This window comes from Artemia franciscana, chromosome 6 (assembly GCF_032884065.1).
Source record: "Artemia franciscana chromosome 6, ASM3288406v1, whole genome shotgun sequence".
Taxonomy (NCBI): domain Eukaryota; kingdom Metazoa; phylum Arthropoda; class Branchiopoda; order Anostraca; family Artemiidae; genus Artemia; species Artemia franciscana.
The window spans coordinates 4096774-4113135 of NC_088868.1; the positions used below are offsets into that span (position 1 = coordinate 4096774).

General features: G+C 36.0%; 1 protein-coding gene across 1 annotated transcript in view; it reads left to right on the forward strand.

Annotated features, from left to right (window-relative positions):
* The window catches only part of LOC136027928 (zinc finger protein 271-like), a 181185-nt gene that overhangs the window by 85047 nt on the left and 79776 nt on the right, over positions 1-16362 (forward strand). The window contains 1 exon segment of the mRNA XM_065705382.1: positions 10969-11128. Coding sequence (XP_065561454.1) covers positions 10969-11128 — 160 coding nt within the window.

Here is a 16362-nt window from a genome sequence, read left to right on the forward strand (position 1 = left end):
GGAGATGCCCTCTGATATCTTTTGACGCTTAAAAAGTAAGCTAGAACTTTCACTTTCCAAACAAATGAGCCCTCTCTGAAGTTAAATGCAAGCATCTCTTCCATAAAAACCATATATACACCCGGGGCGTAACTTAAAATCCCTGCCCCAGGGCCCTGGGTGGTTGTCTTGACACAAGAAATTTTGTAGTCTGACCCTTGATGTACTTTTAACAAATTGCCTATCTCAAAAATTTTATCTAATGTTTTTTGGGAAAAGAGCGGGGGGGGGCTAGTTGCTCTCCAGTCACTTTTGACTCTTAAAAAGGACACTATAAATTCCAATATCCAATTGAATGAGGCCCCTTTCAAAGTAATATGATGACCCCTCCTATATGAAGCACCACTGGAAAAAAACAAAAAAGCATTGGAGCCACATGGCCTTTACTATAGGCAACACTATAGCATTGCCTTTGATATAAATTTTACTGACAACTAAGAAGTTGGGTAAAATTTATTAAAATGCAGGAATCTGGCTAGTGTATATTTTGTGGCGAAAATCAGAACAACTGATTAAACCCTGTTTTGCAAAACAGGACATATGTTTCTTTTGTTACCTGTTTCTATCCTGTTATAAAAGTAAGTGCTCATTCCATATAGAGCAAAGCCCTTGTAATCAACTCACTGAAGTACAGCTCATCAGGATGACCTTGCGCATGGTACTACCCACCAAGAATATCTGAAAACAAGTTTAGCCTGGCGATCAGTAGCCACATGGAATAAGTTCCCAGCAGAGATAATCCCAGAAAATCCTCCCCTAAATGCATTCAAGAGAAGGCACAAGAAATACCTCAGTGCTGGAAAATGAGATAATTACCAGGACTAGCAGCAAATCATCATCTATGATGGAGCAGTGAAGCCTCTAATGAAAAAAACAATTATATTTTACATACGTTTTCATTGGAAGAGTAGGCCAGTTCCTGGGGGTTCTGTAGACTGTTAACCATTGCTAAAAGATCCTCTAACATTGAGTTGTGTACATGGTTGGGTAACTTCAGGTCTTCCTCCCCAAAAAATCTATCTTGAGATTTACAAAAATTATAACATGACACAACCAAATTGTTTGTTACATGTATACCTAGTGTCTTTTTTATAGCCTTTTAAGAAAAAAAAAAATTAAGTTCCAATCTCTACCTTCAAAAAATTCCAAGTTAAAAAAAAAAAATTCTACCTTAGATGCTAATCTTGCTTTTTGGCAGCTTGCCTCAAAGGCCTTTTTGTAACTGGTTCAATACTACTATAAATTGATTTGGTAAAATATTTCTTAGATTATTTTTAATTAAATTTGAGTGTAAATGATTTAGTGACTACTCCCCCAAGTCTTTATTTAAAGAAATGTTATTATTCATTTTGAGAATAATTTTGATTGATTCCTGAACCACTTATTTTATCCACAAGTCATTACTAATGAGCAAAGATTTCTTCAAAAAGTATTGTGTGGGCCGGATTATATATATATATATATATATATATATATATATATATATATATATATATATATATATATATATATATATATATATATATATATATATATATATATATATATATATTAATATACATATATATTAATATATATACATATATATATATATATATATATACATATATATATATATATATATATATTAATATATATATGTATTAATATATATATATATCTATATATATAAAAATAAGTTGTCTGTCTGTGTGTCTGTCAGGTGACGTCATGTTTCTGTGTCGACTGACGTCATGAAGTTAGTTGTCGTCATTTTTGCTATGACGGTGACGTCATTAAAGATATTTAAGACATATATGTTCACGAAGAAATCTATTAATGTTTAAGTTTAAAATGACTGATGAACTTACAATGGCAAAAGCCGATGAAGATGCTCAAAGAGTCTATGCCAAAAAACTTGCTGCTGATAGAGAAAGTCAGAAAAGAAAGCGTGCCGAGGAATCACAAGAGCAGCAAGGAAACAGGCTTGAGGCTGATAGAGAAAGAAAGAACAGAAAGCGTGCCGAGGAACTACCAGAGCAACGCGAAAGCAGACTTGCTGCTAAAAGAGAAAGTGAAAAAAGAAGGCGTGCCGAGGAATCACAAAAACAGCAAGAAATCAGGCTTGCTGCTGATAGAGAAAGTAAGAAAAGAAAGCGTGCCGAGGAATCACAAGAACAGCAAGAAATCAGGGTTGCTGCTGATAGAGAAAGTAAGAAAAGAAAGCGTGCCGAGGAATCAGAGCAACCTGAAAGTTATCGCCTGGCATTCAGGTACAGCCCAGTCTATGATTATAGCTTGAGTAGATGTGTTCAAATCGGGACTATGTCTAAAATTTGTCCCTATTGCAAGGCCTTGAAATTCAATGGTGAAACAATGGGAATGTGTTGCGCCTCAGGGAAAGTTAAACTTCCTCTATTGGCTGCACCACCAGAGCCATTGAAGACTTTCCTTACTGAACTACGTTAGAATCTAAGCGTTTTTTGTCACAAATCAGAAAATACAACTCATGTTTCCAAATGACGTCGTTTGGAGCCCAAATCGAAAATCCAGATCAATTTATGTCTACTTTCAAAGTAAAAGGGCAAATTTATCATAGAGCAGGGTCCCTTCTACCATTCTCAGGCTAGAATCATAAATTTTTACAATTGCACTTCATCAGTGATAGAAATTCTGAATTGAATGCACGTTGCGAAAATTTTCCCAACGTTGAAAGGACAATCGTTTCCCAATTGCAACATCTTTTCCACGAAAATAATAATTTAGTGCGTCTGTTCAAAACAGCCATCGATTTGATGCCTACTGATACGCATAAAATTGTTATTTCCGCTGACAAAACACCTCCTGGCCAACATGTGCTTAGATACAATGCTCCAACTATCGACGAAGTGGCAATCGTTATGGTCGGTGATCAGTTTTTACCTCGAGATATTATTCTTCATAAGCGAAACGCTCAGTTGTTAAGAATTGCTGAAACTCATCGATGCTACGATGCCCTACAATATCCTATCATTTTTTGGGATGGAGCCGACGGCTATCACTTTAATATCAAATTGATGAATCCAGCCACTAACAAAGAAATGAATAAGAAATGCAGTGCAATGCATTATTATTCCTATAGACTAATAATTCGGCAGGATAAAGAAAATTATATTTTAAAATGCCGTGAATTGTTTCACCAATTTGTCGTTGATATGTATGCTAAAATTGAATCAGAACGTTTGCTATATATCCACCTGAATCAGACCAAGCTCCGCTCTGAACAATACATTCATTTGCGAGATGCAGTTATAAATGACGGTAATACCACAAACGTTGGAAGATTAACAATTTTACCTTCGTTATATGCTGGCAGTCCCCGTCATATGCATGAATATGCTCAAGATGCTATTGCGTATGTTCGTCTCTATGGTCGTCCAGATTTATTTATTACATTTACATGTAATCAATCTTGGGACGAGATACTGCAGCTTTTACTTCAAGGACAATCGGCGGTTCATAGGCATGACATTACGGCCCGTGTCTTCCGGCAAAAGTTGAAATCACTGATAAACTACATAGTAAAACTTGAAGTGTTTGGGTCAGTGCGATGCTGGATGTACTCAGTGGAATGGTAAAAACGAGGTTTGCCACACGCACATATACTAATCTGGCTACATAAAAAAATTACTTCGAACGAAATTGATGATGTGATTTCCGCTGAAATACCTGATAAAAATGTCGATAAGGGGTTTCATGATATTATTGTAAAAAATATGATACATGGACCTTGCGGTGCACAGAACGAAAATTCACCATGCATGGCCAAAGGAAGGTGCACAAAGCAATATCCTCGACGTTTAGTATCCAACACAATTATTGGCAATGATGGTTACCCACAATATAGAAGAAGATCTACTGAAGATGGCGGTAAAATAGCAATAATAAAGAAGCGTAACGGTACCACCATCGAAGTAGATAACCAGTGGGTTGTTCCATATTCCCCATTATTATCAAAAACATTTAATGCACACATAAACGTTGAATACTGTAACTCCGTAAAGGCAATCAAATACATATGTAAATACGTCAACAAAGGCAGTGACATGGCAGTTTTTGGCTTGCAGCCCAAAATCAAAGATTTCGACGAAATCGTACAATATCAGGCTGGAAGATACATAAGCAGTAATGAAGCTGTTTGGCGAATTCTTTCATTTCCGATACATGAACGTAGTCCAGCTGTTGTTCACTTAGCGGTACATTTACAGAATGGTCAACGTGTTTATTTTTCGGAAACCAACGTGCAACAAAGAGCCCTGAATCCACCGGATACAAAATTAACAGCTTTTTTTCGCTTTGCAAAAATGATTCTTTTGTAAAAAAACTGCTGTATACTGAAGTGCCTTCGTATTACACGCGGAATACTAAAAATAAAGTATTTGAACGTCGAAAACAGGGTAAGTCAGTCGACGGCCAACCTACCATCTTCAAAGATACCACGATAGGAAGACTCTACACCGTTCACCCCAATCAACATGAATGCTTCTTTCTACGCCTGCTTTTGGTGAATGTACCCAGTCCGACATCCTTTGAGTATTCGAGAACTGTAAACGGTACTATACATGACACTTACCGTAGTGCATGCCAAGCTCTGAATTTATTGGAGAATGACCAACACTGGGATAACTGCATCACTGACGCGTGCGAAACGTCAACCCCAAGTCAAATTCATGCATTGTTTGGCATCATTTTGACAACTTGCTCTCCATCAGCTCCTACAGAGTTATGGGAAAAATATAAGTCAAAAATGTCCGAAGATATACTCCATCGAAAACAGTTAGAGACGTCAGATATGACTTTTGATTTTATATCAGAAATTTATAACTACACTTTAGTTATTATACAAGATTTGTGCGTACGTATGGCAAACAAACCTCTTCAGGATTTGGGTATGCCTTCACCTAACCGTATCGCTGCTGTTTCGACATGTGTAGAAATGGATCGTGAACAAAGTTACAGTACGAGTGATCTATTGTCGTATGTACAAAATAACATTTCCAAGTTAACGTCGGAACAAAAAGACATTTATGATACGATAATGCATTGTGTCGATAACAACGTTGGAGAAATTTTCTTTTTGGATGCGCCAGGAGGTACTGGTAAAACGTTTGTGATAAAACTGATTCTGGCATCAATTCGATCAAAAAATGATATAGCGTTGGCAATTGCGTCGTCCGGAATAGCCGCAACATTGCTGCCTGGTGGAAGAACTGCTCATTCCGCTTTGAAATTGCCTCTGAATTTGCATTCTACAGAAACTCCCACGTGCAATATTTCCAAATCATCTGGGATGGGTAAAGTATTGCAGCAATGCAAACTTATTATTTGGGATGAGTGCACAATGGCACACAAAAAATCGCTCGAGGCTCTGGATCAATGCTTGAAAGATTTGAGAGGGAAGTCGAAACCCTTTGGCATCACATTAATATTGCTTGTGGGAGATTTCAGGCAAACATTACCTATAATACCTAGATCAACTCCTGCAGACGAAATGAATGCTTGCCTGAAAAATTCTAATTTATGGGCACACGTAAAAATATTAAAATTAACTACAAATATGCGTGTCCGATTGCAAAACGATGACTCTGGTCAAACATTTTCAGATCAATTGCTGGCAATTGGAAACGGGAAGCTCCCAGTAGACTCAATTTCAGGACGTATACAACTACCTGCTGATTTCTGTAATTTAGTGACGTCCAAAAATGAATTGATTGAAAAAGTATTTCCGAATATTCTAAAAAATTATAAAAATAATAAATGGCTAAGTGAAAGAGTGATTCTCGCACCCAAAAATATAGACGTCCACGAAATCAACAATATTGTTTTGACCAAGATTCGAGACCAGGCAGTCCTTTACAAGTCAGTCGACACAGTTTTGGAACCAAATGAAGCGGTTAATTATCCATCTGAATTTTTAAATTCCATAGATCTTTCAGGGTTTCCATCACACGTGCTACAACTAAAAATAGGCGTACCAATAATACTTTTAAGAAATATCAACCCACCAAAGCTTTGCAAAGGCACGCGACTTGCCGTAAAAAAAAAGAATGGAAAACCTAATAGAGGCCACAATCTTGACAGGGCCTTTTGAGGGTGAGGCTGTTCTTATTCCTCGCATTCCCATGATTCCAACGGATCTGCCTTTTCAATTTAAAAGATTGCAATTGCAATTAGCATTTCGATTGCAATTCCCAATTCGATTAGCATTTGCAATCACCATTAACAAAGCACAAGGTCAATCATTAGAAAAATGTGGTATAGATCTCAATACTGATTGTTTTCCCATGGACAATTGTACGTTGCATGTTCGAGGGTCGGTAAACCTGACAATTTATTTATATGCAGCGACAATTGGACAGCGAAGAATGTTGTATATTCGCAAGTTTTACGCAGTTAATTTGTATTGTATCTATCTATCTATCTATCTATATAAAAACGAGTTGTGTGTATGCATGTTTGTTTGTTTGTAAAAAGAGCGTTTGCATATGACGTCATTATTAGTACATACGGCTTTGTATATGGACAGACAATGGGAAAGCCAAGAATGTTGTATATTCGCAATTTTTACGTAGTTTGAAACACATATATAAATCTATCTATATTCACAGGTGGGACACAGGGACACAACTACAATGGCGCGTAACTAATATGGCGCATAACGACTTACGCGCGCGGGGGGGCTTGGGGGGGCGCGAAGCGCCCCACCAACTAGGTGTTGGGGTGGCGCGAAGTGCCACCCCAACAGCTAGTATATATATATATATATTATATATATATATATATATATATATATATATATATATATATATTTATATATATATATATATATATATATATATATATATATATATAATATATATATATATATATATATATATATATATATATATATATATATATATATATATATATATATATATTATATATATATATATATATATATATATATATATATATATATATATATATATATATATATATATATATATATATATATATATATATTAATTTATATATATATATATGTATATATATATATATATATATATATATATATATATATATATACATATATATATATATTTCTCATCAGTAATGATTTGGGGATAAAGCAGCTTTCTATTACTAATTGCCATGAAACTAGACCTGGCTCATGTTGCTGTAGTCAAGACACGTTTTGTCGCTTGGACTAACATTCTGAATCTGTTTACCAGTTAGATCATCAATTTTAGATATTTTCTGAAAAGAGTTGCTTCTGCAACATCTTCAGTTTCTAAATCATTAATTTGAAGTTATCACCATCAAATAACATCAAGAAACTTAAGTCTTTGAGCCTCAGAGTAGGACACAACTGTAAAAACGCAAATAAGTCTATAACATGACCATGACATGACTGAATTTACAGCAAATCCATCGCGTTTTTGGTCGCATGTTAATTTCTATAATCATGGGCTTTCGCAGAGATAAAGAAATGCGAAAATGTAAAAGCAGTGTCACTGCTTTTATTACTATCACTCTCCAGTATTAACCCTAGACCTAAAAAAAAATCAAGAAAATGGATTTGAAAAAGGGTTGGCTAAACTAGTTTGGGCTCTACACTGTTTAGAAGTGAAACGAATGTAAATACTTTTTTTCAGGTGTGTAATTCAGCATCTGAAAAAAACTATTACCAACGTTTTGTCTTCTTTGAATGAAGTGACAATCCCTAAGATTAACTATGCAGGAAATGTGATGTCCCAAGTAGTCACCATGTCTGTTGGAGGTCTGTAAGAGCCTCAGTTTGGCGAGATACGCCTCTAGATGAAGAGCATCGCCAGTCATGCGGCCTCACGGGTATTTCTTCGTCCTCACTCGATTAACCATACCAACCAAAGCTTGTAAAATACCCTTCACAAGCAACAGCAAACATCAGGCCAAAATGGTCGTTCAATGCTTCATATTACGTAAAGTACCTGTGACTGAAGTAATCTGTCCAGGAAGATTCTCTTTACTGCTTCTGCTGCAGACACTTTGGCGGCACTTGAACTCTTCCTGGGCAGAGGTATGGTTTAGGTATGGACCTTTCATAGATGTCAGCGTGAAGAAATGTTAAGGCATCTTTAACGTTCTTGAACAGCATACAAGAAGTACCCACCATTGAGACAGTGCTGTTTTATTGATGAAGCTCACAGCCATACAAACCAAGGAGATGCAACTAATCAGATATGCTTTAATGACAGATAGAAACAAATAAATCGTGAAGAACAGAAAGCACATAAAAGTCTTATTAAATGTAATAGCTCTATTCGGGGGCTTGGTACTACCTTTAGGAGGCACGACAAAACAGAATTCTCAACAAACAAGGGGAATTTTGTCGAGACGTGCGATCTACTTGCAGAGTACTCTCCTACTCTTTTCAACAAGATGCATAGACGGTATGGTCACTACACATCCCATGAATACTAGAAGGACCTTATTTCAGTGATTGGTCCCAGAACTCAGAGCACGCTAGTGCAAGAAGTACAAAGCGCTATTTACTTTGCTGTTCTGGTCGACAAAATGAAGGACACCTGGACAGAAGAGCAGTCAAAGTAAAAGAGAGACTGATTGGATGTTATCACTTGAAGAGTCTGGATGCTGAAGGTATAACAATTTTCATTCACAACTCAGTGACAAGAATTGAATCAATAGGAACTGCTTTGTTGTACAGTTCTACGATGGAATAAATATGATGAGCTTACCATTCTCCAGTGTTCAAGCAAGTTTGAGAGTGAAATTACCACAGGCAATCTACATTTGTTGCCATGCACATACGTTAAATTTAGTCATTGTGAGCTGTGTTGAATCTGTTGGCACTATTGGTTCTTTTTTCTCACTGGTCCAGACTCAATACACATCCATTTCCAACACCTACACTCGGCATTAGTTGTATGTTGAAGCTAAGGAAGCTACTGAAGTGCCAGTTCTGGAGCTGAAAAGAAGTGCTGCCACACGATGGTCTTACTTGTATTGATTAATATCGAGGTTTAGACTCCAATATGAATATATTTTAGCTGTCTTGTTTTTTTTAAGCGAGGGAGCCGACAGCAAAGCCTGGGTAGAGGCACCTGGGCTCCAGAAGAAAATAGGATCTTTCCTTGTTATCTTCCAATTGCACTGTATAGCAGAAATTATGTTAGTGCCAGAGCTGTCTCAGTAGCTCCAGGCCATTGACTTGGTTGTTTCTCAATTGGGCACCCTGATTCAGGGCAAAAGAAGGTAACTTACTGACCTTTATTCAGACCCTTCATTAGTATTACCTTTGAGAAGGCAAAAGAGTTCGTGACATAACTTGAAATCGAAGTACCTGCTGTGTATGAACCCACAACTGGACCCTCGACTGTTGGTCAGATGGCATTTCTGACGTCTTCAATCAAAGTAAATGTTCTCTGAGTGATGGAGCAACATTCTGGGTATTTTGATCGAGCTGGTTGAACAAGTCCGTAGGTTAGCCTAGTCTGTCCTGTTTAAAAAACTCATTGAAATGTTCTTTCCATTCGTACATTTTTTCTAAATGTCCTCTGATGACAGTTTCATCTGATCTTTCAGATCAGATCAGATTTGTTTGTTGATTTGACCAATCTTCATCTAATTCTTCCACTGGTTTCATTAATTTTTTTTTCCTTTTTCAATTATTTTAGAAATCATCTTTTTTGGATATCCATTACCTATTAGAATATCCTTGAAAAAGCTCCTTCATTATAATTTCATGGATCCAAATATCCAAAAAGGTAACTTATTCTCTGTTTCTTTTTCAATTGTATGTTGAAATTCCCCTCCCAAATTATTTAATTTTTTTAGAAAACCTTCAATTTGTGTTTCCCCATAATTCCAAATACATAATCCATATATCTGCCCCAAAATTTAGACAAAACGAAAAAAAGAGAAGAGAGAAACGAAGATAATACGAACCAGTGAAAAACGTAGACAGTCATGCGAATGTTTGGGTTAAGACCTCCGCTTGACCGTCCTTAGTGCACGATAATAAAATAAAAATTACTAATAAAAATCCAAAGGTAATTAAAAAAAATCATACCTTAAAAAAAAACACATGAACTAACATATGAAGACCTTGTTACATAAAATATGTAACAGGGAAAGGGTAACTGAACAAAAGTACAAATGGTAACTTGATTTTTCAATTTATACAAAGCATTTTTTAAGCTAATCGCTTCCCAGGTACGGCACTGTTACATACTCGCTTAGGATGCAAAATATGATTTTGTTGATTTTGTCATGATTAGCCAGTCTGGTCGCTAAATAAAAAATTTAGGTTTGAAAAAATACGTTTCTTTGGCTTAAGTTTCTACATGCTCTACATAAATATTTGCCTACAATGGAATTCAGATTTGAATTTTTAATTGCTTTAGAAGGTAATTACTTAATTTTTCAATTGATAAATTGAATGCTAATAGACACTATCGTTTTTGTATCTCATTTTGTATCTATTTTTACTTTTTTCAAGGCCTAATATTGAGAACAACAAGATATACCCTCCTGAAAAAACATAGTGACATATACATAATAGGCCTACACTTTGTAGTGTTGAAAGCATTAAAACCATGAATAAAACTTTCATTTCAGGAATAAAACCAAACTTTTTCAAGTTTTCGGATTGGAAATTTTAGTAATAGAAAACAGCTAACAGAATAAGCTGATAGCTATATTTTGCTGTTTTTGCCGTGAAATTGTATTGTAACTTAAATCCAGAACTACACTTTAAATTTTATTACATCAAAAAGACAGTTTTAGATTTTTTGCACCCGTAAAGAAAATAATAATCAAATTTGTAAAGCGTTTGACTGCTCAAGGAATCGAGTCTCTTCTGCTGGGGTTTCTGCTGTTGTTAAAAGTCATTATTAGACACCAATCGTAATGTCTTTTGTATTTTAGGACTCTCCTTGTTGTATCCAATTGTATCCAAGTTTCGATGATAGTACTATAATTCTCATAATTTGCATTAATTCCGTTCCAAGATTTTTCAAGAACTTGCCACAAATTCTGAAAATGGCTGATCCCATCACAGTTTCTGAGGATTCTTTCATTAAGACTGGTAAGTTGTACAGTTGCTTTTTTGTGTCAGAATAAAAGAAAACCTACTTTGTTCTACAAAATAATTATTTCTTTTTTTCCTCCTTGCTTATTATGTGGTCCTAGAAAAAAAAGGCTCTTAATCTAACAATTAAGAGCTTAATGGTGATAAAAATGGCTTCTTTGTGACGTAAAACCAATTACGGTTTTAAAATTCAATTTATTAGCGTTAATTTTTAACTTTGGTGAGACAATTAATCATCTGGTAGAGAAATTTTCTGTGATTCTTTCTCTGTGAAGGTATGATGAATTAAATATTTTTGCTAAAGCAGGGGTAGTTATGGGTATTCAGATTGGAATATCTAATCAAAATACATGTAAGGGATGAATAAAGCTATTTGAATTCAGCTTCTAAACTTTGGGAGACTATATTTTGTATTTTATATATTGGAAACTAATGTAGAAAACCTCGATTAATTGGCATTTTTTTCACTTTTAATTGTCCATTTTTGTGATTGTTTAGCTTTAAAATACTATAATTTTTTTTTCATTCTGTTGACCTGAACAAGTTGACCAGAGAGGAAGGGGGAAGCCAGGGGCAGTTTCCATAGCTTATCATTTATAATATTTTGGGGGAGAACGGGTGTCCTCCCATAAGTCTTAGAATTAGATATTTTTATAAGTTGTGTTTTTTAGGAGAGAGGGGGGTGTTCGGTCTTGCGGGGCCAGGGGTAAGTTGCCATAATTGTTGGAATATAATATCGTTGATAATTTTTTTTTGGGGGGGAAGAGGGTTGGTCATGCAGAGAAGTCCAAGTGTCAGCTCTCTTTAGTTTTGGAAAAAAATATCGCTCACAAGTTTTTTAGTGGTGGTGTGGGTTTGGCTTATCTCATCTTTTCAAATATTTTCGAAATCCTCTCAGAAGAACCTAATATTTCCCCTGAACATAACATATAATACTCGCCCCAGGGCTCTGGCTTTTTGTGTTGACCCTGAAGTTTTTTAACCGACTTATTTTACCAAAATGGTTATCTCAAAAATTTGATCGGATTGATTTGAGGTAAAGAAGCCAGGATGGCTTGTTACCCATTGTTCCCTTTTGAAGCTCAAAAAGAGAAATAGAAATTTCAATTTCCAATAGAATGAGCCCTCGACGAACATATGATCACATTATCATTCCTTCCATAAAAACCTATGTACCCCCGGGTTCTGGGGGCTCTTTAAACCCTGGAATGTTTACTATTTGATTTTTAGTCAATTTTGGATATAATAAAAATCCCAAAAATTGTATCGGATGTATTTGGGGAAAAGATGGCCTACTAGGGAAGGAGAGGGGGCTAGTTGCCATCAGGTTAATTTTGACTCTCAAAAAGGGAACTAGAAATTCCGATCTACAGTCGAGTGAGCCCCCTCTGAAGTTTTTACTATCATCCCTTCCATAAAAACCTAATATGCCTCGGAGGCATAACCTAAACTTTTTGTCATATGATTTTTGGTCAATTTAGTCCAGCAAAACTTATCCAGGAACTTGTAGTTATGAGAATTTTGTTATATATTTCAAGTTTCTGTTTTCTTTTGCTTTATATGAAGTAGATTTTTAAAAATGATTTTTGAAAAAAACAGCATATACATGTGATTTTATGTATAAATATTATGTCTGTATATTTACATTTTTACGCGTGTCTGTTTAGTTAAAATTTTGTTTTAGAAGTTGAAGATGTTTTACCAGTTGACAGCGAGAAGCTCTTTCATTTTCCAAATCATCTTTTGTCACTAAAACGTGAAGATGTTCCTTTGTTCAATTTACCTATTTATTTAAAAAACGACCAGAAATTAAATTTAAAAAACAGGTTTTTATGGCACTTGGTATTAACCAAGTGACATATAGCAATCGCCAATTCTGTCTGTCGGTCCCGGTTTTGCTACTTTAGGCACTTCCAGGTAAGCTAGGACGATGAAATTTGGCAGGCGTATCAGGGACTGGACCAGATTAAATTAGAAATAGTCGTTTTTTCGATTTGACCATCTGGGGGGGGGGGAGTGGGGAATTCGGAAAAAATAGAAGTATTTTTAACTTACGAACGGTTGATCAGATCTTAATGAAATTTGATGTTTGGAAGGATATCGTGGCTCAGAGCTTTAATTTTAAATCCCGACCAAATCTGGTGACATTGGGGGGGGAGTTGAGAGGGGGAAACCTAAAATCTTGGAAAACACTTAGAGTAATGGATCGGGATGAAACTTAGTTCGAAAAATTACCACAAGTCCAAGATATATGATTGACATAACTGGAACGGATCCACTCTCTTTGGGGTAGTTGGGGGGGTTAATTCTGAAAAATTAGAAAAAATGAGGTATTTTTAACTTACGAATGGGTGATCGGATCTCAATGAAATTTGATTCTTAGAAGGATATCGTGTCTCAGAGCTCTTGTTTTAAATCCCGACTTGATCTGGTGAGATTGAGGGGGGAGGGAGCTTAGGAGGGGGAAACCTAAAATCTTGGAAAACACTTATAGTGGAGGGATCAGGATTAAACTTGTTGGGAAAAATAAGCACAAGTTCTAGATACATGATTGACATAACCGGAACGGACCCGCTCTTTTTGGAGGGGGGGGGGGGTAATTCTGAAAAATTAGAAAAAATTAGGTATTTTTAACTTACGAACGAGTGATAGGATCTTCATGAAATTTGATATTTAGAAGGATATCGTGTCTCAAAGCTCTTTATTAAATTCCGACCGTATCTGGTGACATTAGGGGGGGGGAACCTAAATCATGGAAAACGCTTAGATTGGAGGGATCGGGATAAAACTTGGTGGGAAAAATAAGCAGAAGTCTTAGATTCGTGATTTACATAATTGGAACGGATCTGCTCTATTGGGGGGGGGGGGGTAATTCTGAAAAATTGGAAAAAATGACCTATTTTTAACTTTCGAAGGAGTGGTCGGATCTTCATGAAACTTCATGTTTAGAAGCACCTCGTAACTCAGATCTCTTATTTTAAACCTCAACCGGATCCAGCGTCATTGGGGGGGCAGTTGTGGGGTGGGTGGACCGGAAATCTTAGAAAAAACTTAAAGCGGAGAGATCTGGATGAAAATGGATGGGAAGAATAAAAACTCGTCTAAGATATGTGACTGATATAACCGGAACGGATCTGCTGTCTTTGGTGGAGTTGGTGGGGGGGGGTAATTTTGAAAGGTATTTTTAACTTACTAAAGGGTGACCAGATCTTAATGAAATCTGATATTTAGAAGGATCTTGTGCTTTAAAGCTCTAATTTTAAATTCCGACCAGATCCTGGGACATTGGAGGGGGAAACCGGAATTCTTGAAAAACGTGAAAATTGGGGTATTCTTATCTTACGAACGGGTGATCGGATCTTAATGAAATTTTATATTTAGAAGGAATTCATGCCTCAGAGCTCTTATTTCAAATCCCGACCAGATCTTTTGACATTGGGAGGAGTTGGAAAACACTTGGAGTGGAGGAATCGGAATGAAGCTTGGTGGATAGAATAAGCAAACGTCCTTGATACGTGATTGACATAACCGTACTGGATTTGCTTTATTTGGACGAGTTGGGGGGAGGGGTTCAGTGATTTTTGCGAGTTTGGTGCTCCTCGACGTGTTAGGACGATGAAAATTGGTAGGCGTGTCAGGGAGCTGCACAAATTGACTTGATAAAGTCGTTTTCCCAGATTCGAAGATTTCCCAGATTTTCCATCTGGGGAGGCTAAAGGGAGGGGAAAAATTAGAAAAAATCAGGTGTTTATAACTTACGAGTGGGTGATCAGATCTTAAAGAATTTTGATATTTAGAAGTACATCGTGACTCAGGGCTCTTATTTTAAATCCTGACCGGCATTAAGCCTCTGATTTTCCTTTTGAATCAATTTATTGATTCTTAGAATTTTGTTAGAGCTCATACCATATGAGCTCTTGGCTCTTAGCTATGTTTGCCTCGTCACAAGTGCCATATGAGCTCTTAGCTCTTGTTAAATTTTCACTTGAAAGTGGTTTGGTAGGTTTCAATATTAAACAGTTCGTTGTAACAAACTGTAAGTAAGGAGTGACCTAGCTCAATAGCAACCGAAACTCTAATGACAGAATTTTGATACGAATAGGTACATCAAAATAGATACAAGAAAATTTTCTCTTTTTTGGAAAAATTGGTGAAACACCCCCTAATTGTTATTGAATCCTAATGAAAATCGCACCATCAGAGTTAGCGTATCAGAAAACCCCAATGTTGAGGTTTGAAGTTTCTATGTGCAAAAATGTGGAATTTATATTTTTTGGCAGAAAAAAGATTATGAATGATTGTTTATTTGTTTGTTGTTTTTTTTTCCATTTGTCCTTCCAGGTTTGACCCAGTTGTCCTAGAATATTGTCAAAGGGCTTATTTAAACGGAGATAAAACGTTCTAGTGCCCTTTTTAAGTAACCAAATAGACTGGAGGGCTGTAAATAGACTGGAGGCCCCCTCCCTACCCCTTTTCCTCCCAAAATTGTCCGATAAAAATTTGTAGATGACCATTTTATTCATCTAGTTGAAAGATCTAGTAAATATGCCTTTGGATGTAACATAATACAGCCTCATTTGAAAGGTGTTCAAGCTATAAAAATTGCCCATTGTTTACCTATAGTATTTATTATTGGTTGGCATACATGCATTTTAGGATGAAAAGACGAATTTCCTGCTGTTTTTTTTTTTTTTCACGGGGAAATTTTCAGTGGGAGGCAAGTTTCCACGGGTTGAACTTGTTAAAGAAAATTAAACTCTGGGGGAATTCGCTAGAATATATATACAATTTTTTATTTCTTGCTTTCTCATTTCCGTCTCAATTTTACGCGTGGAGTTGTTAAGGGTAATTGCCTGGGTAAATTTTCACCAGGATTGAATTGTCTAGAGAATATATCCACTGGGAGGGTATTTCTCCTTGGAGGTGGGATCAGATTTCCTGGGACTATTTAAAAAACGACCAGAAATTAAATTTAAAAAACAGGTTTTTTTTCAACTGGAAGTAAGGAGGAATATTAAAACTTAAAACGAGCAGAAGCTATTAAGTATATATTAAATACTAAGAATATAGGAAGGGGCCTGCCTTCTCCTCAACATCTTGCTCTTTGTAATGTTCGCAAAAGTTTAGATTTGTCCCAACTCTTTAAGAATGACTTTAAATCTACTGTCTAATCTTGCAACCGAAATTCTAAGAAATGTAATTTTGATACCAATAGATGCAGCAAAAGAATC